Raw genomic sequence first — 26,851 nt, forward strand, 5'->3', positions numbered from 1 at the left:
GCGACTGGCAAAAGCAGTCATGGACTGAAGGCAGTGTGGGATGACGGTGTGGGATGACTGAAGGCAGTGTGGGATGACGGTGTGGGATGACTGAAGGCAGTGTGGGATGACGGTGTGGGATGACTGAAGGCAGTGTAGGATGATGGTGTGGGATGACTGTAGGCAGTGTAGGATGACGGGTGTGGGATGACTGAAGGCAGTGTGGGATGACGGTGTGGGATCACTGTAGGCAGTGTGGGATGACGGTGTGGGATGACTGAAGGTAGTGTGGGATGACGGTGTGGGATGACTGAAGGCAGTGTAGGATGACGGTGTGGGATGACTGAAGGCAGTGTGGGATGACGGTGTGGGATGACTGAAGGCAGTGTGGGATGACGGTGTGGGATGACTGAAGGCAGTGTAGGGTGACGGGTGATGCGATGACTGAAGGCAGTGTAGGATGATGGTGTGGGATCACTGAAGGCAGTGTAGGATGACGGTGTTGGATGACTGAAGGCAGTGTAGGATGACGCTGTGGGATGACTGAAGGCAGTGTAGGATGACGGTGTGGGATGACTGAAGGCAGTGTAGGATGACGGTGTGGGATGACTGAAGGCAGTGTAGGATGACGGTGTGGGATGACTGAAGGCAGTGTAGGATGACGGTGTGGGATGACTGAAGGCAGTGTAGGATGACGGCGTGGGATGACTGAAGGCAGTGTGGGATGACGGTGTGGGTTGACTGAAGGCAGTGTGGGATGATGCTGTGGGATGACTGAAGGCAGTGTGGGATGACGGTGTGGGATGACTGAAGGTAGTGTGGGATGACGGTGTGGGATGACTGAAGGCAGTGTGGGATGACGGTGTGGGATCTCTGACGGCAGTGTGGGATGACTGTAGACAGTGTGGGATGATGGTCTGGGATCACTGGCGGCAGTGTGGGATGATGGTCTGGGATCACTGGCGGCAGTGTAGGATGACGGTGTGGGATGACTGAAGGCAGTGTAGGATGACGGTGTGCGATGACTGAGGGCAGTGTGGGATGACGGTGTGGGATGACTGAAGGCAGTGTAGGATGATGCTGTGGAATGACTGAAGGCAGTGTAGGATGATGCTGTGGGATGACTAAAGGCAGTGTAGGATGACGGGTGTGGGATGACTGAAGGCAGTGTAGGATGATGGTGTGGGATCACTGACGGCAGTGTGGGATGATGGTCTAGGATCACTGGCGGCAGTGTGGGATGACAGTGTAGGATCTCTGACGGCAGTGTGGGATGACGGTGTGGGATGACTGAAAGTAGTGTAGGATGAATGAAGGCAGTGTGGGATGATGGTGTGGGATCTCTGACGGCAGTGTGGGATGACAGTGTAGGATCTCTGACGGCAGTGTGGGATGACTGAAAGTAGTGTAGGATGAATGAAGGCAGTGTGGGATGATGGTGTAGGATCACTGGCGGCAGTGTGGGATGATGGTGTAGGATCACTGGCGGCAGTGTGGGATGATGGTGTGGGATGACTGAAAGCAGTGTGTAATGACGGTGGGGGATCACTGAATGCAGTGTGTAATGATGGTGGGGGATCACTGGAGGCAGTGCGTAATGACTGTGGGGGATCACTGGAGGCAGTGCGTAATGAGGGTGAGGGATCACAGAAGGCAGTGCGTAATGACGGTGGGGGATCACTGGAGGCAGTGCGTAATGACGGTGGGAGATCACTGAATGCAGTGCGTAATACGGTGGGGGATCACTGGAGGCAGTGCGTAATGACGGTGGGAGATCACTGAATGCAGTGCGTAATGACGGTGGGGGATCACGGAAGGCAGTACGTAATGACGGTGGGGGATCACGGAAGGCAGTGCGTAATGACGGTGGGGGATCACTGAAGGCCGTGCATAATGACGGTGGGGGATCACTGAAGGCCGTGCATAATGACGGTGGGGGATCACTGAAGGCAGTGCGTAATGACGGTGGGGGATCACTGAAGGCAGAGCGTAATGACGGTGGGGAATCACTGGAGGCAGTGCGTAATGAAAGTGGGGGATCACTGGAGGCAGTGCGTAATGACAGTGGGGGATCACTGGAGGCAGTGCGTAATGACAGTGGGGGATCACTGGAGGCAGTGCGCAATGACAGTCGGGGGTCACTGAAGGCAGTGCGTAATGACAGTCGGGGGTCACTGAAGGCAGTGCGTAATGACAGTGGGGGATCACTGAAGGCAGTGCATAATGACAGTGGGGGATCACTGAAGGCAGTGTTCACTGACAGTGGGGGATCACTGAAGGCAGTGTGTAATGACAGTGGGGGATCACTGGAGGCAGGGTGTAATGACAGTGGGGGATCACTGAAGGCAGTGCATAATGACAGTGGGGGATCATTGAAGGCAGTGCGTAATGACAGTGGGGGATCACTGAAGGCAGTGTACACTGACAGTGGGAGTTCACTGGAGGCAGTGCGTAATGACAGTGGGGGATCACTGAAGGCAGTGCGTAATGACAGTGGGGAATCACTGGAGGCAGTGCGTAATGACAGTGGGGGATCACTGGAGGCAGTGCGTAATGACAGTGGGAGATCACTGAAGGCAGTGTACACTGACAGTGGGAGATCACTGGAGGCAGTGCGTAATGACAGTGGGGGATCACTGGAGGCAGTGCGTAATGACAGTGGGGGATCACTGGAGGCAGTGCGTAATGACAGTGGGGGATCACTGGAGGCAGTGCGTACTGACAGTGGGAGATCACTGGAGGCAGTGCGTAATGACAGTGGGGGATCACTGAAGGCAGTGCGTAATGACAGTGGGGGATCACTGAAGGAGTGCGTAATGACAGTGGGGGATCACTGAAGGCAGTGCTTAATGACAGTGGGGGATCACTGAAGGCAGTGCGGTAATGACAGATGGGGGATCACTGAAGGCAGTGCCCAATGACAGTGGGGGATCACTGAAGGCAGTGCGCATTGACAGTGGGGGATCACTGAAGGCAGTGCGCAATGACAGTGGGGGATCACTGGAGGCAGTGCGTAATGACAGTGGGGGATCACTGAAGGCAGTGCGTAATGACAGTGGGGGATCACTGAAGGCAGTGCGTAATGACAGTGGGGGATCACAGAAGGCAGTGTGTAATGACAGTGGGGGAACACTGAAGGCAGTGCGTAATGACAGTGGGGGATCACTGAAGGCAGTGCGTAATGACAGTGGGGGATCACTGAAGGCAGTGTACACTGACAGTGGGGGATCACTGGAGTGTAGTGCAGTGTAGTGCGTAATGACAGTGGGGGATCACTGGAGGCAGTGCGTAATGACAGTGGGGGATCACTGGAGGCAGTGCGTAATGACAGTGGGGGATCACTGAAGGCAGTGCATAATGACAGTGGGGGATCACTGAAGGCAGTGCGTAATGACAGTGGGGGATCACTGAAGGCAGTGCTTAATGACAGTGGGGGATCACTGAAGGCAGTGCGGTAATGACAGAAGGGGGATCACTGAAGGCAGTGCCCAATGACAGTGGGGAATCACTGAAGGCAGTGCGCAATGACAGTGGGGGATCACTGGAGGCAGTGCGCAATGACAGTGGGGGATCAGTGGAGGCAGTGCGTAATGACAGTGGGGGATCACTGAAGGAAGTGCGTAATGACAGTGGGGGATCACTGAAGGCAGTGCGTAATGACAGTGGGGGATCACAGAAGGCAGTGCGTAATGACAGTGGGGGAACACTGAAGGCAGTGCGTAATGACAGTGGGGGATCACTGAAGGCAGTGCGTAATGACAGTGGGGGATCACTGAAGGCAGTGTACACTGACAGTGGGGGATCACTGGAGGCAGTGTGTAATGACAGTGGGGGATCACTGAAGGCAGTGTGTAATAACAGTGGGAGATCACTGAAGGCAGTGCGTAATGACATAGGGGGAGGGTCACTGAAGGCAGTGCGTAATGACAGTGGGGGATCACTGAAGGCAGTGCGTAATGACAGTGGGGGATCACTGATGGCAGTGCGTAATCAAGGTGGGGGATCACTGAAGGCAGTGCGTAATGACAGTTGGGGATCACTGAATGTAGTGCGTAATGACAGTGGGGGATCACTGGAGGCAGTGTGTAATGACAGCGGGGGATCACTGGAGGCAGTGCGCAATGACAGCGAGGGATCACTGGAGGCAGTGCGCAATGACTGGGGGATCACTGGAGGCAGTGCGTAATGACTGGGTGATCACTGAAGGCAGTGCGTAATGACAGTGGGGGATCACTGAATGTAGTGCGTAATGACAGTGGGGGATCACTGGAGGCAGTGCGTAATGACAGTGGGGGATTACTGGAGGCAGTGCGCAATGACAGTGGGGGATCACTGGAGGCAGTGCGTAATGACAGTGGGGGATCACTGAAGGCAGTGCGTAATGACAGTGGTGGATCACTGAATCTAATGCGTAATGACAGTGGGGGATCACTGGAGGCAGTGTGTAATGACAGTGGGGGATCACTGGAGGCAGTGTGCAATGACAGTGGGGGATCACTGGAGGCAGTGTGTAATGACAGTGGGGGATCACTGGAGGCAGTGTGTAATGACAGTGGGGGATCACTGGAGGCAGTGTGTAATGACAGTGGGGGATCACTGGAGGCAGTGTGCAATGACAGTGGGGGATCACTGGAGGCAGTGTGTAATGACAGTGGGGGATCACTGGAGGCAGTGCGTAATTACAGTGGGGGATCACTGAAGGCAGTGTATAATGACTGGGGGATGACTGGAGGCAGTGTGTAATGACAGTGGGGGATCACTGGAGGCAGTGTATAATGACGGTGGGGGATCACTGGAGGCAGTGTGCAATGATGGATCTGAACAATATATTGTATGGATTGTGCAGTGGGTGCGCCCCATCCAGTGTTTGTACAGCAGATGGGACGATGCAATGAACGTTGCCATGCCGTTACATCCTGGGACGTGGAGAGGGAGGGGCGGATTCTAATTACCCGGGCTTGCTAGAGTGGCCCAGTTCCGCCCCCCCCTCCCTCTTATCTCACAGCAGCCCAGCACACGCTGCTGTGTGCTGGGCTGCAGTGGGGAGACTGCCTGCGGCTGCTGAGCACTGTGGGGGGATTTGCGCCGGGCTGAGGGGCTCACAGCGCCCCCCTCCCCACCTTTTTTTAAAAACATTCTTTAGCCTAAGGGGCATGGCCAAGCCCCTTTGCCCCAGACCCGGCGTGACTCTTGACACCCCTGGTTACATGCAGCATGTAAGGATATACTGTGCTGTTGTACTGGATTGTGCTTTGTATCGTTATATGGCGTAGTTCCGTCGCTGGGTACACACATGGCATAGCGTGTACCCAGCTTTAGTTCTATATTTCATTTGTCTGGGCATAGAGATGAATGTTCTGCTGTCTTTCTTCCTGATTGTTGGGTGCGTTTATTTTTGTCAGTTTGGAATAAATGGTGGAGCAGGGTAGTGTGAGGGTAACAGAGGTGACAGAAGGACATTATGGCATTTGGGTCAGGTGCAGAATAATTGGTGCCCTCCCAAGTGTAATAATTCCCAGCACACACCTGGGGCTCTTATCTCTGCCAACCCTCCTATAGCTAATTATCACTTGTCTGCCCCCCACACGTCTGCACAGAGGAGTGTGTGTGTGCTGAGGTGTGGGAGGGGGGGAGAGAATTGGGCTTTTGGTTTGGAAACAAAGGAAAACAAAGAATAAACTCCAGGTACAATATGGCCTCTCTTCTCTAGGTCTGCCCTTACCCCTTTCATCATATAGAGTTTACAGTTTATGTTTTATTATTATGATGAAATCATTGTGTTTTATTCCCTATATTCCTTCATACAATCATGGAGGAGGATGTTTCTCTCCACTCCCGTTGGCGCGTGTGCGTCCGGCGAGATGCTGATGCACGTTGTGCCCGATATAGCTACACCGGCTGACGCAATGCTGGAATGCAGATCAAAAATAGAAAGTGCGAGTGTATGAGGATGGGGGTCTGATTCAAGGCTGAATCTTTTTTTATTCCCTCCTCATGCATCAGCAGCGCTCAGAGGATAGAGAGAGTGGTATGTATCGGGGAAACGGGCAGCAATACAATCAGCCGGCGTGTAACCATGGCGACGCCAGAATGAATGTACAATGGATCACACACGGTTCAGAGCAGACACTGAGAGCTTATGTGTGAACCGCAGTGATGTCTATGAAAAGCATTTTCCCTTCTACTGTACACATAGTGCACCTTTCATGCTCTGCATGGACAGCGGCATAATACGGGCTTTGTTTAAATAGGGCAAACAGGAGACTACAGTAGCAATATGGCCGTGTAGGCAAAGGAGAGGCACAATGATTAAACCTTTGGGGGGAGATGTACTAAGCTCAGATAAACGTGCAGAGTGATAAACGAGCAGCCACTCAGCTCCCAACTATCATATCACAGGTTGTGTTTTAAAAATGACAGTTGGGAGCTGATTGGCTGGTGGTTTATCACTCTCCAATTTATCACTTTCCAGAGCTTAGTACATCTGGCCCTAAGGATCTCTAACTCCACGTGGACAAAGGTCACTTCTTTGGGATGAGCAGAGTTTGCTGGAATAACAGCGTACCGTGCACCCAAATGTACAGCGGAATGGATAATGCTGGTGCTATATAAATGTTAATTAAAAAAAAAAAAGGGTTCAGTTGCCCACCATGATATATATAGGAGGGGGCGGCCAGGTTGGCATAGCGTTGGCGGCATCCCTGCTGCCGGGGTGTTTGTGTTAAGGATCGGGGGGTGGGGGGGCAAGGTGTTGGTGCAGGGAAGGGGGGGAGGGTAGGGGTAGACAGCTGGACGGGAGACTTGTCCACCTTTCAGGGAGGTATGTATAATATAGGCCATGTCAAACATATTACATAGTCACATGTCCAGCATATTATGAAATACCATGTTCAAGATATTATGCGGACCCTGGCCCATGTCCATCATATTATATAACAACATGTGAAACATACTGTATTATATAGCCCCAAGCACAGCATATTACATAGTACCATATTATATAGCTCCATGTCCAGCATATTATATAATGCCATGTAAAACATATTATATAGCTCCATGTCCAGCATATTATGTGACACCTTATCAAACAGACTATACTACTTCATGTCCAGCACAATTATCACCATGTGAAACATATTATATAGCCCTAAGCACAGCATATTACATAACACCATGTCAAACATAATATATAGCTCCATGTTCAGCATATTATACGGCACCATAACATACATGCGTATCCCTATACTATATATCCTCATGCCCATCATATTAGATAATGCCATGTCAAAAATATACGCATAGCTCCACGTCCAGCATATTATATAATGCTATGTCAAACATATTATACTTATAGCTCCATGTCCAGCATATTATATGACACCTTATCAAACCTACTATATAGCTTCATGTACAGCATATTCTATAACACCATGTCAAACATATTCTATAAAGCCATGTCACACATACTATATACAGTAGTCTCATGTTCAGCATATTATATAATGTAATGTCAAACATACTATATACAGTAGTCTCATGTCCAGCATATTATATAAAGCAATATCTAACATACTATATACAGTAGTCTCATGTTCAGCATATTATATAATGCAATGTCAAACATACTGTATACAGCAGTCTCATGTCCAGCATATTATATAAAGCCATGTCACACAAACTATATACAGTAGTCTCATGTCCAGCATATTATATAATGCAATGTCTAACATACTATATACAGTAGTCTCATGTCCAGCATATTATATAAAGCCATGTCAAACATACTATATACTGTAGTCTCATGTTCAGCATATTATATAATGCAATGTCAAACATACTATAAACAGTAGTCTCATGTCCAGCATATTATATAAAGCAATATCTAACATACTATATACAGTAGTCTCATGTTCAGCATATTATATAATGTAATGTCAAACATACTGTATACAGTAGTCTCATGTCCAGCATATTATATAAAGCAATATCTAACATACTATATACAGTAGTCTCATGTTCAGCATATTATATAATGCAATGTCTAACATACTATATACTGTAGTCTCATGTTCAGCATATTATATAATGCAATGTCTAACATACTATATACAGTAGTCTCATGTTCAGCATATTATATAAAGCAATATCTAACATACTATATACAGTAGTCTCATGTCCAACATATTATATAAAGCAATATCTAACATACTATATACAGTAGTCTCATGTTCAGCATATTATATAATGCAATGTCTAACATACTATATACAGTAGTCTCATGTCCAGCATATTATATAAAGCAATATCTAACATACTATATACAGTAGTCTCATGTCCAACATATTATATAAAGCAATATCTAACATACTATATACAGTAGTCTCATGTCCAACATATTATATAAAGCAATATCTAACATACTATATACAGTAGTCTCATGTTCAGCATATTATATAATGCAATGTCTAACATACTATATACAGTAGTCTCATGTCCAGCATATTATATAAAGCAATATCTAACATACTATATACAGTAGTCTCATGTCCAGCATATTACAGGACACTATGTCAAACATATTACATAACCACACACCCTGCATTTTATATAACACCATGTCTTGATAAATTAAGCTCAGTGTCCGGGACCTGATGTATTAAATAGCACCATGTATATTAGGGAGCCCCAGTAGTCCAGTATGTGATATAGCACCAATTGTCCAGCATCCCCTATCTGGCAATAGCACCAGGGGTAGGGACAGCCGTCTATAGATATATAATTAGCAGCACCCGTGATTGATAACAAGGGCTGACTGCTGCTTCTTCAGAGAACCCCAGCAGCTATTCAGAGTTCAGTGTATGGGAAGCAACGCGTGCCTAAAAGCAGCTATAAAGCAGACTTTTCTGCAGCATGTACTAAGTCTCTGGACACATAATATTAAGTCACCTCTGAGCTTCGCCAATGTAACAAAAAGCATATTGCCAGCAGTGTCTACATATTTAACAAGCAGTAGATTATACTTTGCATTGCTGTCATCTATTTCACGTAGAGTGGTTCTCAGTAACCAATCCTAACCACAACACTGGCCTAGGTAAGGGCACTGGTCAGAGGCCTAACAATTGGTATTGCCATAATTCACACTCGTATCTAAATAATAACACAACTGGCCAGTCCTGATCTGTCCAGGCGACGTGTCTTATCTGGAGAACTATGTTATATCATTCTCTAGTATTGGACACTAGTTTGGAAAGCAGTTGCTCCTTGCACGCAGCCATATTTCTGTGAAAGTCCAGCTCCCGACTCCCGGCCTGATTTAGAGACGGATATAGTGTCAATGTTACCACAGTTAAGTGATTTTTTTTTGCTACTGCAAATGCGTGAAAACTCCTGGAAACTCTTACTGCGCACACACAAAGCCAAGTGTCTGATGGCGTTCCCAATTACGTACGGCATCGCTGACACTTGAGAAGGGGTTTTAAATCCCTCCCCCCCTCTCTCTCGCAGTATGTAGACAATTCACGTCAACGTTTCAGAAGTCAACATTTTGGTGTCAACATTTTGTCTGTCAACATGGTGGCTGCATCCCAACATGGAGAACCTACCACTATACCACTACCGACATCATACAAGCAGTGCCATACCATGATGCCAGCAGTGCACCCGTAGTGCCCTGCGTCGTCAGTGACTCTACACTGTAACTGAATTGGTCACATTCTCAACCACACTCTTTCCAGTGCTTCATCCAATGGGAAGCACTAGAGAGGCACGAGGCACAGAACACCAGATACTAGAACCTGCAGATATATCCCAGGCACGTTTGAGCCCAGGATTTTCCGTAAAGATGCCAAAAACCTCTTTGCTGGCATGTATGCGAAAACGATTTGACCCTCAAGTGTTTTGGTTTTGGTTCTGGGCTTAAAAAAAAATAATTGTTAAAAACAACTAAAATCATGTCATTTTTTTGCAATCCAAAATCTGAAATTCTGATTTAAAATCCAAATTCTGAAAAACACAGATAGATCAGAACCGTGACTCGAATCTGTCCGGATTCCCGAAATTTGGGTGGATTCGGATTTCTGTAGAACCGGACCGCACATCCCTTGTCTATAGTAATGTACAGACAGATATACTGTTGAGGTTTGCTGTTGGCTGAACTCACCTCAATTTCCACTGCGCATGGCCAATATTCAAATAATTATACTCATTATATATTTCCTTCACTTGTCTTTTTAAGAAATCATTTTTTTATCTTAATATTATTGCTACATATAGATTGCAGTGCTGTACTGAGCAAGCAATACTTAGGTACAGACCATTATAGGAAGGAAACAATGTGTGCCCTCATTCCCCCCCTACCTGTTGTCAGAACTATTACTGGACAATGAACAGGGAGTTGTGTTGGGTATGAAATCCCGACGGCTCGTTGGCCACTGGGATGAAATGGCGAACGCCGGAAACCCGACAGAGGAGAATCCCGACGGAGCATGTAAGTACCCTAACCCTACCCTTCTTCCTCACCTAACCCTCCCTCTTCCTTTGAGGTGCCTAACCCTAAAACTCCCGGGGTGGTGCCTAACCCTAAGTCCCTCCCCGAGGGTGCCTAAATCTAACCCTCCCCCCCGCACCCTAAACCTAACCCTCCCGATGGGGTGCCTAACCACCCCCCAGTGGCGCCTAACCCTAACCTCCCCCCTTCCCCTAGCCTAACCCTCCCCAGGGAGTGCCTAAACCTAACCCCTCCCTCCCGCCAGCGGCTAAGTGCTAAGGACGACCGGACTTACCTCGATCAGTCCGGTGTTCTTCGGCATTCCGGCCTTGGGATTAAGATAAGCTTCGGTATTTTGACGCCTATCTTAAGTCCCTTGTCGGGCTTCTGCTGTCAGGATATATAGACTGGTGGCATTTAGTCCGCCGGTCTATAAAACTACATCCCGTCTTAATGGATAATTCCAAAAACCTGGTGGCGTATCATGAACAAAACACCTAATTGGACAGGAGCAACTTACCAAATCCAATCAGTTGTCTGCATTCATTACATCCCTCCTGTCCAAGCAATTAGAATCACTAATACAAGAAGATTCCTATGCACTCAAAGCTCATCTTTCCTTATCCAGTGCTTGGCCACTACAATTGGGGTCCCTGTTGAGGAGGGAGGTGCCACCCAAAGCACTATATGAAGCAGAAACCTGTCCAAAAAAATCTTACTTTCTAAAAGAAATAGAGAAATATTAAGTTTTCGTCAGAAATGTCATTCACAGGGGCAGATTCTGCACCATAATACAGAGGAAAAATACATAAATATTCAATTCAACAATGTATCTAGGAAACAGCCTATCAATGGGTTAATAATTAGTCAAATTAATAATAATACTTTGGAAAACTTGTGCTAAAATCATGTATAATCTGTTCTGTATGAAAGAAATTAATCTTCGGGGAAGGGGGAATAACAATCATTTTAGGCTATCAGTTACTGCCCAGCCATCTCTGCAAGGATGTGCAGCCAAGGAGTTAATAAGTAGAATACGGCCAGAACCAGCATACTGCATAAGAGGCGCAGCAGGGTTGGCTGAGCCTGGGCCCTGCACTATGTATATTGGTGCAGTGTTATGCCTCAGTGTATTTTAATGGAATATCTACTTCTGCTCTATGGGAAAGGAGCTAAAAATAGCATCTGTGGGTCTCTCAGGGGCTGTTCACTCTGTGACAGTGACTTGCAGGCACCAGGACGTATGCAGGGCTGCAACAGGGGGGGGGGGGGGGGTGAGACACACACACAGGATTATTATCAGTGATACAACCATACACTGGATATCTTTAAAGCAATATATATATTTATAGCCTTCAATTTTTTTTTTATATTGGGGATTAATTAGTTAAAAATAGAAGACTTTTTTTTTATTTATTTTTTTAATTCTTCTACAGAGGGAAGTCTATTTTTTTTTTTTTTTCCTCTTTTCCAGACATGAATTTACTGTGGGAATATACGGTGATCTTTCATGCCCAAGGAGCTGGTGTACGGGGCAATCCGATGGTCCTCACAAGCTTTCATCCAGCAGGGAGAGAAGCTTACCAGGTGAGGCTATGAACAACTAACCCTGTCCGGTAATCCATGTGTGTTTTTGCAAGGATACAGTACATGCCAACAGTGGTCCGGGCACAGATGCTGCAATTGGAATTAGAGGCATCCTTTCAATATAATTGCCTAAAAAAAAAATTTAATAAAAAAAAAAAAAAAGCCTTTTTCTACAACCTTATCTACAAAACCTTATTATTCTCTCAACTATTCATTATCACTTAGTTTGTTGTAGTGATTTATTTTCCCATTTTAGCTATTGGTTTTATTCCACGTGAGTCTAATTGCCCATGTTTTAGTTGTAATTTTTTTTTTTTTTTTTTTTTTAAATTACATTTTTTTATTTATTTTTTTATTTTTAATTCTCAATAATTGCATTCTTGAATACACCATTTGCATTTAGTTCTTTGTAACCCTAACCCCCCCCCCCTCCCCAACAGTTTTTTTAATTTATTTTTGGCTGTGAGACCTGGACGGGGAGATGGGAGAGAAACAAATATGAAATAGGGGAGACGAAAGAATCTAGCGCCCCCTCCTTTATTTTTAGAATCCCGAAAGGGCGTTTCAGATTTTGCTCAAAATGGGTTAATCCGACGGGCCATGCAAAACCTGATTCCAATGCAATAAAGAATTTATGCTCTCACTACTGCCGTAATACTAGCTGGATAGGAGGGAATGCACTTTGCAACGTGTGTTTTTACCCCTGATATGGATTAGAGCATTTGAAATGTATTTCCGTATTGGCTAGTCCCTCAGAGGAGCTAGCATTTTACGGTCTATGACATTAAGCTTCAAGGCTGCACGGAAAGGCTTGAATGAATTGTTAGCGCAATAGAGAGCGAAAATAAATTCTAAATAATGTCGAACGATATATTCTAATCTGTTGTAGAAGGCGCTCGGAAGTGGTCTGGCTTGTCAACAGCTATATTTCAGAATCAGAATAATGAGATATTAACGTGTCACCGGGGGAACGCACAGGCCTCGTTTAAATGCGTAATTACCCACATTCACTAATTAAATTCTACCAGCCCACCCCTTGTGTTTATTTGCTAAGATCTAAAAGTGCTGCAACATATTGCAGAATGCAGGAGAGCTGGGGAAACTGGACTAGTGCTATAAATACAATATTCCCAGAACGAACAAAACCAGGTGGGACAAGAAGCACAGATGGCTCGCCACTGCTTAGGAAGAAAAGATATAATAATAATTATTAATAATTGAATTGCAGTCTCAGTAGCTGCTCTCCATTCATCCTTGGTCTTGTCCCTTTTTCCCAGCTTGCACTACATACACGCAGAAAAAAAAAACCCTGTAGGATTTGCATAACACAGCGGTGTAAAGGAGCATTTGAATTGGTAATATGATGGTGTGTGAGCAGTTATAGTCTTGTTCTTTGTGAGCGATAGCTATATCAGAAGACCCCTTACACAGCGAGCGGCAGCTCTCTGTAGCCTCACACGCACATATTAATATGCTAGATAAAAGATATGCATCCTTGCATAATCACATGGAATCATTAACTTCAATACATGTGCCCATGTAGTAGGACATGTACATAGGACAAATGCCACGTATGCCGTAGTGTTCGGGCCCTGCACTTTCAAAAGTTATGGCATTAAAATGCCTAAAGGAATTATTTGTGAAACTACGCAAATATGGCCGACATCGTTGTTGAAGCATACATGTCCTCTACTTGCAGCGGAGGCTGCCATTTTGTAGCCTGGACAAATATTCAGCCCATCAGCTACTAGGGTAGAGGAAGGATTAAGGCTTGTGGATGCCCCTGCCAACATAATTGTGAAAATGTTATCTTGGTGTTTGTCTGCTGCCATCTCCCCCCCCCCCCCCCATCCTCCCATCTAGTGCAATAGTGCAGTGATAGTGTATCATTGCATGCCCCAGGAGCCCGATTCTGACGTAGCAGCGGCTATTGGCGGTCGCCCGTCCGGGACTTTATGCAACTGTCGCCATAAACTCCTTCCGTTGTCTACAGCTGTTCAGCTGAATGTGCAAGGACTCAGGCGCCCACATGCAGCTCCTGTACACGCAGTAATACCGATTGGGGCATCCTTAGACGCCACAATCGGTCGCATCATTGAATCTTGCGCTACCTGCAGTTTCTATGTCTGACTACGGCCTCCTTTGCATGTGGCTGTGCATGTGTGAACCCCCCCACACACACGGGGGGGGGGGGAGGGTGTGGCCTAGATTTATATGTGTAGTGGTACCAGTATCTGTGCTTTTTCTGATGGAATATGAATTGCTGCTTTGGATGCACAGTATAGGGAATATTGCCCGCTCCCTACTAATAGCTTCTTACACGTCGACCTATAGTGTGTCGACCTTTTGTCCCTGTCGACCTATTGACTGTGTAATATCTGGTGTCTATCTAGACATTGTCGACCTTTTTACTGTGTATCTATAGTCCGGAACCCCTACTAATTGCCGAAGCAATTACTGATCCTATGGGCTTATAGTCATTCTCTATAGAACATACACCTAACAGCCTACCCTTCTATCCAGTTCAATTAATTTACTGTAAGCGCCTCTGCATTGCCTGTGGCTAGTACCTAAGACAGTAACAAGCAGTGTGTAACCACCGGATGACACCAAGGGCCTCATTCAGAGGCGGTCGGAGGATGCAAGCGGTCGCTCAGAAACTGGGCGGCCACCTGCATCCTGACCGCCCTCCTCTGTTGCGGTCGTTAGGCTGTGGGTTAACACCCACAGCTCTAATGACCGCTCCGGTGATGGTCGCGATGGTCAGAGACCATCGCGACCATCGGGGCTTACGACGAGACCCTAGGGTAGGGTCTCACTTGTCGTAAGCCCCGGAGAGCTTCTGGCTCTGTCAGAGCCGGAAGCTCTCCACTGACATCACTAATGATGTCAGTGGGGCCTCCCCCAAACGGCAGGCGTTCCCATGGGAACGCCTTCGTTTGGGCTGCCACCCCCACGGCCCGCCTTCCAAACGGGGCGAGCTGTCAATCAACATCGACAGCTCGCCCCCTTTGGATCGAGACCCGATACGACCGGCGCTGTCGGTCGTAGCGGGTCTCATGCATGCGCACGATGGCGCCAGCACCGTCGTGCGCATGCTCTGTGGGGGCCATCAACCCGGTCCGAGCGCATCGCCGCTAACGACCGAGTCTGAATGACCCCCCAAGTCCCTATCAGCTGAGGCGCTATCCTAAAAGCTATTTTCACCTTTAACAAAAAAATAAATAGAAACTATAGAAACTTGCACTAGCCCTATAACAGGTGCATTGTCTGACTGCGCTCTCCTATGGCTGCAGCTGTGCGTCTGTGGATGCAGACGCTTGCATTGTCACATCCCCGACGCTCCCATAGCCCATTTCTGCCTACATTTCAAGCCACCTCCCAGTCACTAACCAGGAACGTCCATCCCTTTAGCGCCACTTTTCTGATCCCGTCTGATCCGAAGACAAGAGCGCCTTTATGCGTTACCAATGTGTTCCGCATGGGCATGGTGTAAGAGATAGACAGTAATTAGTTAGACAATGTCTAGATAGACACCAGATGTTAGACAGTCAATAGTTAGACAGGGAAAAAAGTTAGACACAAACAAAAGTCAGACACACTAAAGTTCGACAGGTACAAAAGTTCGACATGAAAATGGTCAACAATTTAATTTTTTTTTGCTTTTTAGCCCTAATCTTCACCCTAACCCTAACCTTCACTCCTGGTGCCTAACCCTAACCGTCTGGGTAAGTGCCTAACCCTAACCATGGGGGCAAGTGCCTAACCCTAAAAAAATAATTAAAAAAAATGTGTTGACTATTTTTATGTCGATTTTTTTCATGTCGAACTTTTGACCCTGTCAACCTTTTGTACCTGTCGAACTTTTTACATGTCTAACTTTAGTGTGTCTAACTATTGACTGTCTAACATCTGGTGTCTATCTAGACATTGTCTAATTACTCTGTCTATAGTCCGGAACCCGTTCCGCATGCGCCGTGGGGGTTCTCGGAATTGTTTGCTCATGTACAGTTGCAAATAGTCACTCAACTATGTAAGGATTGGCATTGCGTGCCCATGGTACCATCCAGCCGAATGACCACATAATTCAGGGCCAATGTCCCTGCAAAGAGAATGTTGATAATTTGCTAACTAACATCGGGGCCTATTTATCAGCGAGTTTTATCATATGCAACAAGTTTTAAAACTCATTGCGTCTGATAAATGGTGCTCCAGCCAATCAGCTCCCAACTGTCATTTTTCAAACAGATGACAGGAGCTGATTGGCTGGAGCACCAGTTATCAAACACAATGAGTTTTATCACTTATTGCATATGATAAAACTCTTTAATAAATGTTCCTCTATCATCTCTTATTGCCACAGTATGCAGCTATAAGACAGAGAAAAATATGCTCGCACTTGGTTTTACTCACAGTAATAATGCTCTATAGGTATACAAAACAGAAAGACTTTTGCTATCTGCGCTAATCTGTGTGTATCTAGAAAATAACAGCATGAGGGATTTTGTTCATATTTTGATTAAAACATTTAAACTTGTAGCTCTCTGTCAAGGGACCCTAATTGTCTGCAAGTCCTACACTAGCATACATACCCAACACACCATTAAATTGCAGTTAAATGCACTCACTTCTCACGTACCTTTTATACAAGGGCTGGCTTGTGAGCCACACCCAACTTGGCCTCTTGTAGCCTTGATTGAAAGCAGCCATGATAACACTAGGCCAGTGCTTCTTAAACTCTGTCCTCAGGACCCCAAACAGTTCCCGTTTTCCAGGACACCCAGCAGGTGCACAGGTGTAGTCATTACTCCCCGACACATTTCCCAGGTCAGACAGCAGGTGCACAGGTGTATTCATTACTCACTGACACATATCCCAGGTCACCCAGCAGGTGCACAGATGTAGTCGTTACTCACTGACACATTTCCCAGGTCACCCAGCAGGTGCACAGGTGTAGTAATTACTCACCGAAACATTTCCCAGGTCACACAGCAGATTTGCAGGTGTAGTCATTACGCACTGATATATTTTCCAAGGTCACCCAGCAGGTGCACAGGTGTAGTCATTACTCACCGACACATTTCCCAGGTCACCCAGCGGGTGCACAGGTGTATTCATTACTCACTGACACATATCCCAGGTCACCCAGCAGGTGCACAGATGTAGTCATTACTCACTGACACATTTCCCAGGTCACCCAGCAGGTGCACAGGTGTAGTCATTACTCACTGACACATTTCCCAGGTCACTCATTAGGTGCACAGGTGTAGTCATTACTCACTGACACATTTCCCAGGTCACTCACCAGGTGCAGTCATTACTCACTGACACATTTCTCAGGTAACACAGCAGGAGCACAGGTGTAGTCATTGCTCACTGACACATTTCCCAGGTCACACAGCAGGTGTACAGGTGTATTCATTACTCACTGACACATTTCCCAGGTCACCCAGCAGGTGCACAGGTGTAGTCATTACTCACTGACACAAATCCCAGGTCACCCAGCAGGTGCACAGGTGTATTCATTACTCACTGACACATTTCCCAGGTCACCCAGCAGGTGCACAGGTGTAGTCATTACTCACTGACACATTTCCTAGGTCACCCAGCAGGTGCACAGGTGTAGTCATTACTCACTGACACAAACCCAGGTAACACAGCAGGAGCACAGGTGTAGTCATTACTCACTGACGCATTCCCCAGGTCACTCACCAGGTTCACAGGTGTAGTCATTACTCACTGACACATATCCCAGGTCACACAGCAGGTGCACAGGTGTAGTGATTACTCACTGACACATTCCCAGGTCACTCACCAGGTGCACAGGTGTAGTGATTACTCACTGACACATTTCCCAGGTCACTCACCAGGTGCACAGATGTAGTCATTACTGACATGTTCTAAAATATCCATAAAATAGGTGTGCATCTTGGTATCGTGGATGGTAGACAAGGAAGCGTGCTTTGCGGGTCCTCACATTTTGCAGTTTACAAATTATCCTGCCGTTTATAGTAAGGCAGCTTGTTTATTAAAGACATATGACCAGGAAGACGGATAGAACAATTGCAATAACTTTTTTTTTTTTGTCTTTGACAAGACCCAATCTGCTGTGATGAGCTGTGTTTCTTACTTTTCTAGCTGATCATCACCAGAAGGATGTGTTTCTGGAGCTAATCCTAAAGTTACATCATTTTAGCTATAGAGAAACACTGAACCAAACAACTCGTGACTTGAGGATCTGGCTCTTGGAATGTGTGAAACTTATAACATAAGGCTTGAACATGTCCTGACTTTTTTTATTGTTATTAACTAGCGATGGTGTAGCTGCTTATCTGACATAGACTGAGAACCATTGGTGGTTGAACTATCCATGGCATCCTAGCTGTGGGACAGAGGACCTTAGTGTGCCATTCCTAGCCTGTCAGTGCAGGCAGAATCCTTGCTTCCTATTGGAGTAGGGCAAAGTTGGACTTAAATTAGGGGTGGGCAATGAGCGGCTCCCAGCTGTTGTACAACTACACATCCCAGCATGCCCTGCCAGTTTTTCTATTTGGCCATGCTAGAACTGTTGCAAAGCATGCTGGGATTCATAGACGGACTGGAGCTGCTAAGCAGCCCTGGCAGTCCCGCGGTACTACCCCTGCACGCACCTGGCATGGCCACAGCACAAAAAAAGGGACGTGGCCACGCCTCACGGGGGCGAACCGCGAATCACGGGGGTCTAGCCACGCGGCACACCCCCGTCTGTCACTATCCCCAGCCAAGCAGAGTCCTGGGAGGCGGAGCTGCTCAGCCTGAGTTTGACGGCAGACCGGCCCATCTGGCCAACAGCCCTTCTGACATTTGCCAGAAGTGCCAGATGGACAGTCCGGCCCTGCTGGGATTTGTAGTTCAATAACAGCTGGAGTGCTGCTTGTTGCCCGCCCCTGAGTGGTAAATGCATGCTGCTGCTTTCTTTGTACCTGCAAAATGTATCACACTGCAAATCTGTTTGCATTCCGATGGAGTCACATTTTGCACTTACGATGGAGAGAGGAACCAGATCTTCCTAGACAGCTTTTATAGGGGAAGGCTACTTTTGCGATTGTCATTTTTACCTGCCCCTCGCCTATGAATTACACTCTCCGGCCATGAGATGCGATGCGATTTATAAGCATCTTTGCTATGTCTGTGAAGCTACACCTCCAGTCATGTCCCGGCTTCATCCGCTCTTGCCGCAGTCTCAGATGTTGTAGTATACAAATGCCAGTAACTGCCTCCCCCTGGTGTAGTAGCTTGCATCCAGGGAAGCCAAGAGGGGGGGCGCATGTACTAATTACCCAGGCTTGTTGGAGGGGCTGTAGCCATGCCCTCTACAGTACACAGGGCCAGCCCCAATCTCTATGGCCGTTCCTGTGTCTGACTGAGCAAGCTTTGAAACATACACTTGTAGCGCCTCTGCGCGCTGTAACACTGCCGGTGTTTCTCCGCATGCCACCATCGGTGACCATCGACACTTGCACCAGCCCACGGCAGAAGGCGGGCATTTCCATTTACTTGATTTTTGAACAAACTAAATAAAAATAGAAATTATTTCCAACACCACAAAGTGAGGTAAGCGTGACTGCACAGGTATTTACCTCAATAAGTGGTATATTTAGTATACAGTAATCTTCCCACTTCTGAGATCTCTGATGGTCAATGTCAGGCCAATGCAGCAACAAGCGTGTATCCAGGGAATAGCCCAACACTAAGGTGAGGAGAGGCAAGTCAGGGCTCGGTAAGGGTCTAGCACCAGAGAACCACAAGTAACAGGACACCCAGGAAGAGGCGTGAATGTGCCTGATATATATGCGTAATATAGAGTTAGAGGAGTACGCCTATGTTACCATGCCTCAGGACAGTAAGTAGGCCCACCTATCTGTGACTGCCAGGGGCCTAACTAGATATTTGAAGGCCCCATAGCAAAAGTTTGTAAGAGCCTCTATGTACAGCACCTACCAATGGTGAATAAAATGTATATACACAAGGAAGATGGACCCCCCTGAGCTCTGGGCCCCATAGCACCTGCTATGTCTTTGTGCCTGGTGGCAGGCGCTGCATCTATGATCTGGGTAAGTGCCCACTACAGGGAAGTAGTCAAGTGGGCAACGTCACACTATATTAGGTTCCATGATGTGTGGCCATTTGTTGACCCAGGTGCGTTTTCTCTTTATGGGGTCTGTACCAGTGACTTGCTGAGTAGGTGTCTACACATAACCTGCAGTAAATGGACTGACTGTAAATAGACAATGAGGCTTATGTGCGGTTAGGGTTAGCCCGTGGAAGGGTTAAGCCAGGCACACACTAGAATATGTGTGAGATTGGACAACATATTTGTCCACATCGGCCAGTGTGTACCGGCTATGTCGCCGATGATACGCGCTCCCTTGTCAGCGAGGGCCATCTACCCGAATACTGCATGGCTGGCCCCCGACGTCACTCCCGGCATCGACAAGTGTGTATGCATTTGCATATGCCAGGACCCGCTGCCTTCGATATCGTGCTGGGTACACATCGGCTAATGTGCACCCAGCATTAGGGTGAGGGTTAGGATTAGGCTGTGGGAGGGGAGGGTTAGGGTGAGGCACTAGGGTGAGGGTTAGGCTGCGGGAGAATGTTAGAATGAGGCACTAGGTGGAGGGTTAGAGTTAGGCTGCAAGAGGTGAGGTTAGGGTGAGGCACTAGGGGAGGGTTAGAGTTAGGTTGTGGGAGTGGAGGGTTAGGCTGTGGGAGTGGATGGTTAGGGTGAGGCACTAAGGGGAGGGTAAAGGTTAGTCTATGAGAGGGGAGGGTTGGATTGAGGCACTAGGGTGAGGCAATTAGAAGGAGGGTTACGCTGTGGGAGGGGAGATTTAGGGTGAGGAACTAGGGGGAAGGTTAGGGTTAGGCTGCAAGAAGTGAGATTAGGGTGAGGCACTAGGTAGAGGGTTAGAGTTAGGCTGTGGGAGTGGAGGGTTAGGCTGCGAGAGGGTGAGGGTGAGGCAATAGGGGGAGGGTAAAGGTTAGGCTATGAGAGAGGAGGGTTGAGGCACTAGGGTGAGGCAATTAGAGAGAGGATTAGGTTGTGGGAGGTGAGGTTAGGATGAGGCACTAGGTAGAGGATTAGAGTTAGGCTGTGGGGGTGGAGGTTTAGGCTGCAAGAGGGTGAGGGTGAGGCAATAGGGGGAGGTTAAAGGTTAGGCTATGAAAGGGGAGAGTTGTGGTGAGCCACCAGGATGAGGGTTAGGGTGAGGCATTAGAGGGAGGGTTAGGCTGTGGGAGGGGAGGTTTAGGGTGAGGCACTATGGGGGGTAGGCTATGAGAGGGGAGGGTTAGGCTACTAGAGGGGAGGGTGAGGCACAAGGAGGAGGGTTAGGGTACAAGAGGGGAGGGTTAGGCTACGAGAGGGGAGGGTTAGGCTACGAGAGGGGAGGGTTAGGCTGTAGGAGGGGAGGTTAGGGTGAGGCACTGAGGGGAGAGTTAGGGTTAGGCTACGAGAGGGGAGGGTTGGGATGTAGGAGACGAGGTTAGGGTTAGGCACTAGAGGTAGGACTAGAGTGAGGCACTAGGGGAGGGTTAGGATTAGCGATATGTTACCCAAATGAAAATAATCTGTAATGATGGTGCTGTGTAATCCCAGCAATATGTTCTCTGTTTCTCGGATATTCCTCTGCCCAAGGATTTCATGTTACTCTCTGACCTTCCTGTCCTGTATACACAGGGAAATTGTAGCCTGAAGATGATACAGCCAAATTGCCTCATGGATTTCCCCAATCAATTATATGGAGTCTATTCAGTTACGTAAACCGGCCTCTTATTCTCTGGAGAGCAGAATCACTTCCCAGACCTCTGCCTGGGCTGCGGTATTGTGTCTCCCGTGGTTCCTGACAAGTCCCCACATGATGCTTCTGTCTAAACACCATATACATGTACAGGTGTATGTCAATGAAGCTTAGAAACAGTCTAAAATGATCAACATTTCAGTGTTTATATATATATATATATATATATATATATACAGCAGGTATTTCCTTTAGACGCTGAATAAGCCCCCTTGTGAAAGAAGAAAGCGGCACTCCATTATAGAAAAAATACGATATGTATTGAAAAAAGTTACATGATACACCACAAGTATGTCGACGTTTCAAGATCTCCCCGGACCTTGTCTTCAGGACTAGTGTACTCAAAAACATATATATATATAGTGGCTGTCAAAGTAGTGACCATTTTAGATGCAGTAATGATCTAGTTAGGGCGCCCACTAACTATTGGCCTCCTAGGCAGCCTAATGGTAGCGGTGGCCATCTTGGAGTGCTGCGCCTCCTACAGTGTTATCTTTACTAAACAGGATTCTAACGTCTAAGGTATATGATTTACATTTTAATTACTGACAAAGCTTATAAGGTGCACTACACCTCTGAGCGACTCAGGGCCTCATTTATCAACTAGCTTCATTTATCAAACAGATGACAGATGGAAGCCGATTGGCTGGAGCACCATTATCACACGCAATAAGTTTTATCACTCGTTGTGAATGATAGAGCTAGTTGATAAATGAGGCCGTCGGTTGTGCCGGGCACTTCGCACCATATGGATAATGGAGGATAGGCGTATGAGGTCTGGTTGCGGGAAGACATGGATGCCTGGTTTACTACCTTATGCGAATGCAATATTTCATTAGGATAATGTGGAGCATTTGTACATCTGCATCCAAGAAGCTGCGCGCCCACTGATTTCACGCCAGCCGCCGCAACCTCCCCATGCTAGGTACAAGCGATCAGAAAACAGGCTTCCCCCTTCCTCGTACACAAGGCTCAGAATCACGTAGAGCATTTCCCACGCTCCCACAAGTCAGGGTGGTTATATGCGTTCAGAGGGCGTATCTATAATGGGCCCCTGGGTCCAGGGGGGCCCACACCGCACACCCTGCACCCATAGAGTCTTATACGTACCTGTCCATAGTGCTGCTGTGCAGCGACGGCCATTTTCCCTATGATTTGCGCACAGGCACCATTTTTCCAGAGACCCGCCCATGCTGCCAGTGCAGCGCCGCGTGACCACCAGAGAGAGAAGGGGCCCCGAAACCGCAATTTGTGCCCGTGAACAGAGATCCGTCCTACTCAGAATCAGCACCGTACTACCCATAAAAGCGAGAGCGATGGAGGGAAAAGCACACGAGGGAGGAGGGCCCTGCTCATGAGAGCTTACAATCTATAGGAGAGAGGCAGACAAGGTGTCTTACATAAAAGTGTAACAGATAACAATCACACACATATACAGATGGAGAATGTTTATTTTGCACATATGGTATAGAAGCAGGGACCCCTGAGACCTGGAACATGAGCCATATGCTGGGTGCCATCTGTATTATTACCCGAGAACATGCTCTGCGTCAGGAGCTGACTAGCGCCCTTTGTGACTGAGGGATGTGGGCCATGTGTGCTCTGGTGGGGACTAGTTCTGTGCAATCATGTAACAAAACTGAATTATTCACTGGAGATTCATTTATATAACTGGCCAGTGCATGCCCACCTACTTCATAAGCTGTGTGTGGTCTGAGCATGCTCAGGAGAATAGGCTGATACTGCAATGGTCACTGACGAGGAGAATGGGACCATGCTCTGGAGAATAGGCCGATACTACAATGATCACTGACGAGGAGAATGGGACCATGCTCTGGAGAATGGGCCAATACTGCGATAGTCACCGACAGGGAGAGTGGGACCATGCTCAGGAGAATAGGCCGTTACCCTGATGGTCACTGACAGCGAGAGTGGAACCATGCTCAGGAGAATAGGCTGATACTGCGATGGTCACTGATGGGGAGAACGGGATGCTCAGGAGAATAGGCCATTACCCTGTTGGCCACAGACTGGGAGAGCGGGACCATGCTCAGGAGAATAGGCCGATAAATTGCTGGTCACCGACTGGGAGAGCGGGACCATCCTCAGGAGAATAGGCCGAAATACTGATGGTCACCGTCTGCGAGAGCAGGACCATGCTCAGGAGAATAGGCCGTTACCCTGATGGTCACCGACGGGGAGAGAGGGACCATGCTCAGGAGTATAGGCCGTTACCCTGATGGTCACAGACGGGGAGAGCAGGACCATGCTCAGGAGAATAGACTGATACATTGATGGTCACCGACAGGGAGAGCGGGACAATCCAATACGGGCCAGGGAAAACAGCTTAGTGGGGAATCCAAACTAACATAACTGAGCAGGCCAGTGTTAGCACTTGGCTACAGGTAAGTGGTTCCCGTAAGTTATTAGTTACAGGGCATTTCCATTTTGGGGTTTCAGGTCCACTTCAGTAACCCCTCTGTCAGCAGTAACAGCTGGTCTAAGAAGTTGGTATACAGTATGGTAAAATGTGAAAATATCAGGGACATTATTATAATATAAAAAGAAATGAATAATGAAAAACTTTTTTATTTTTTATTTTTCCTCTTTCCTGCCTGGGATGTTGCTCTCTGCTCTGGTGCTTCTAGCACACTCAGTTGATGCAAAATTGCTGAGATACAGAACAGTGTGTGCTAGAAGCACCAGAGCAGAGAGCGGCCCCCCAGGCAAGGAAGAAGAACTACACTTGTTGTGACAGGTGCAGGGTGCTAGGATGAACACTAAGATCTTAATATAGTGACTGTGATGATCAAATGATAACCTAGTTTATTGTCATAGGTTTAATTCCCCCTTTAAAGTGTGTTGTCATGGCCCTGTAATAAATGAGTTGTTTCTGTTTTCACAGGAAGAACACCTGCTTGCCGGATGTGCCGTTCCAAAGCGCCATAGTGCTTCCATCTCAGCTTAGCGGATAATACATCTGTCCCTGGAGCACTTTACCAATGAGAGACTCTACCATGTTGCATACAGAGGGCAGCGCCTTACTGAAGGCGGTGTGGCAGGGAAAATTCAGACTGACACGCCTCTTGCTGGAGGGAGGTGCCTATATCAATGAAGGCAATTCCCAAGGCGAAACCCCATTGATGGCAGCCTGCTTAGCCAAATATGATGACCCACAGAATAAGTCCCGGATGGTAAAATACCTTCTGGAAAATGGGGCTGACCCGAACATGCCAGACAAGATGGGGAAAACGGCTTTGATGCACGCTTGCTGCAATCTGACTGGGGCGAGCGTGGTGTCAGTCTTGCTTGAGCATGGCTCGGACCCCAGTATGAAGGACTACTCAGGCACATCTGCTCTTATGTATGCGATTAACAAGGGTGACAGAGAAACCTTAAGGGTCCTCTTGGATGCTTGCAAAGCTAGAGGCAAAGAGGTTATCATCATCACCACTGATACTTCTCCTTCTGGGACCAAAAAGACAAAGCAGTATCTCAACTCGCCTCCATCTCCAGGAATCGACGAAAAGCAATCCCCAGCTATCTGCATGTCACCCTCAGACATCGACCTAAAAACATCCCTTTCCCCGGCAAGCGAGAAAGAAGAAGCACGAGATGTCTTCAACTTTAACATGGGTACCAGGCTTACTTGCCCTACATCTAGCAAATTAGAAGTTAAAACCTCTGACCACATACCTATAAAAGGTAGGATGGTGAACAAGAAGCAATTGAAGAGACTAAACTCGGAACCTTGGGGCTTAGTGGCCCCTTCGGTCCTGGCTGCATCTCACCTCGCTGTACCTCCAGAGAAACCTACTCTTGTAGAATCTGAAGAGAAGCTCATTGCAGACATAAATAACTTGTCCATTAAAAAGAGACCCTTGCTCTCTAGGCGTCATAGCATAGAGGGTCAAGATTCATCTTGCTTTAAAACCGGAGAGCAGTCATCTGAGGAAGATCCCTCAGGACCGGATTCTTTATGGGCTGACAAAGTCCTGTTTGGCCACCTCCACCAACCACTGTCACGGCGTAACACAGCACCCGAGGCTCAGGAAACATCCAGTGCCACCTTGGCTCCAACCGCTGGGGCTAACTTACGAGCTGTTCCTCATCACAAACTGACACGTATGGAACATTACGAATCAGATTCCCATCTTTGCCCCGATTCTATTCCGGGTTCTCCAGACTCCGGCCGCGTGTCCTTGGAAAGAAGGAAATATAATGCTTCCCCATTAACACTTTTCACTAGCTCCTCGCGGGAATCATTAGAGAGTATTCCCAGTGCTGTCTCTCCAATGTCTGTCCGCCGTCGGACCCCTGGGCTGCTGGAAAGGCGAGGATCTGGGACTCTTCTTTTGGATCACATCTCTCACACCAGACCAGGCTTCTTACCACCACTGAACGTCAACCTCAATCCTCCAATCCCAGACATCAGACCGAATGGTAAAGCTCCTTCACCAGTACATGGCAGCCAGAAGACACTCATTCCTGTGGCCCCAAGCTCTCCAAAACACTTTGACACCAAAGCCAAGAAGAAGTTGATAAGAAGGCATTCTATGCAAACAGAACAGATCAAACAACTGGCCAGTTTTCAGAATCTTTTTACTCAAAACGAGTCCTCCAACTAAGGGTCCACTAAGATGAAAGGGAAGTTGCTCTAACATGAGGAATATGATATCTTGTAATAGTCACAAGTTTATATGTAAATGGTCGTATACCTTATGTTAGTTGCTCACCATGGTGTCCTTCAGTAGGTGTGTGTACAATAAGTATGGATTAACAGGAAATAATGCTTCCGCCGCAATCATGGCCTTTTTCTAAAATCTACCTAGTATCTGAAGAGTTATGAAGTCTCTGCAAATATGTGTGTATCTTATTAGTAGAACTTTGACAGTATCTTCAAATTTACAGGTTTAGCGGCCAGTTAAGTAAAAAAAAACCAAACAAACCATAATAG

The 26,851-nt window shown here is 47.3% G+C and overlaps 2 protein-coding genes across 3 annotated transcripts in view; one reads left to right on the forward strand and one right to left on the reverse strand.

The window, feature by feature from the left end:
- POLR3GL (RNA polymerase III subunit GL) overlaps nt 1–18,031 on the reverse strand; it is a 61,536-nt gene extending 43,505 nt beyond the window's left edge. Inside the window, exon 1 of one of the 2 annotated variants that reach the window (XM_088474163.1) lies at nt 17,920–18,031. The gene's annotated coding sequence lies outside the window, so the exon portion shown is untranslated. Of the gene's footprint in view, nt 1–16,691; nt 16,760–17,919 lie in introns of those variants that run through there. The other variant, XM_088474164.1, reaches the window with a different exon arrangement.
- ANKRD34A (ankyrin repeat domain 34A) overlaps nt 1–26,776 on the forward strand; it is a 114,952-nt gene extending 88,176 nt beyond the window's left edge. The window contains exons 4-5 of the mRNA XM_088474161.1: nt 11,940–12,052; nt 24,800–26,776. Coding sequence (XP_088330287.1) covers nt 24,897–26,522 — 1,626 coding nt within the window. The 5' untranslated portion in view covers nt 11,940–12,052; nt 24,800–24,896 and the 3' untranslated portion in view covers nt 26,523–26,776. The remainder of the gene's footprint in view (nt 1–11,939; nt 12,053–24,799) is intronic.
- The last annotated feature ends 75 nt before the right edge of the window (nt 26,777–26,851 follow it).

Source organism: Taudactylus pleione, unplaced genomic scaffold (assembly GCF_031769625.1).
Source record: "Taudactylus pleione unplaced genomic scaffold, aTauple2 ptg000148l, whole genome shotgun sequence".
NCBI classification, from domain to species: domain Eukaryota; kingdom Metazoa; phylum Chordata; class Amphibia; order Anura; family Myobatrachidae; genus Taudactylus; species Taudactylus pleione.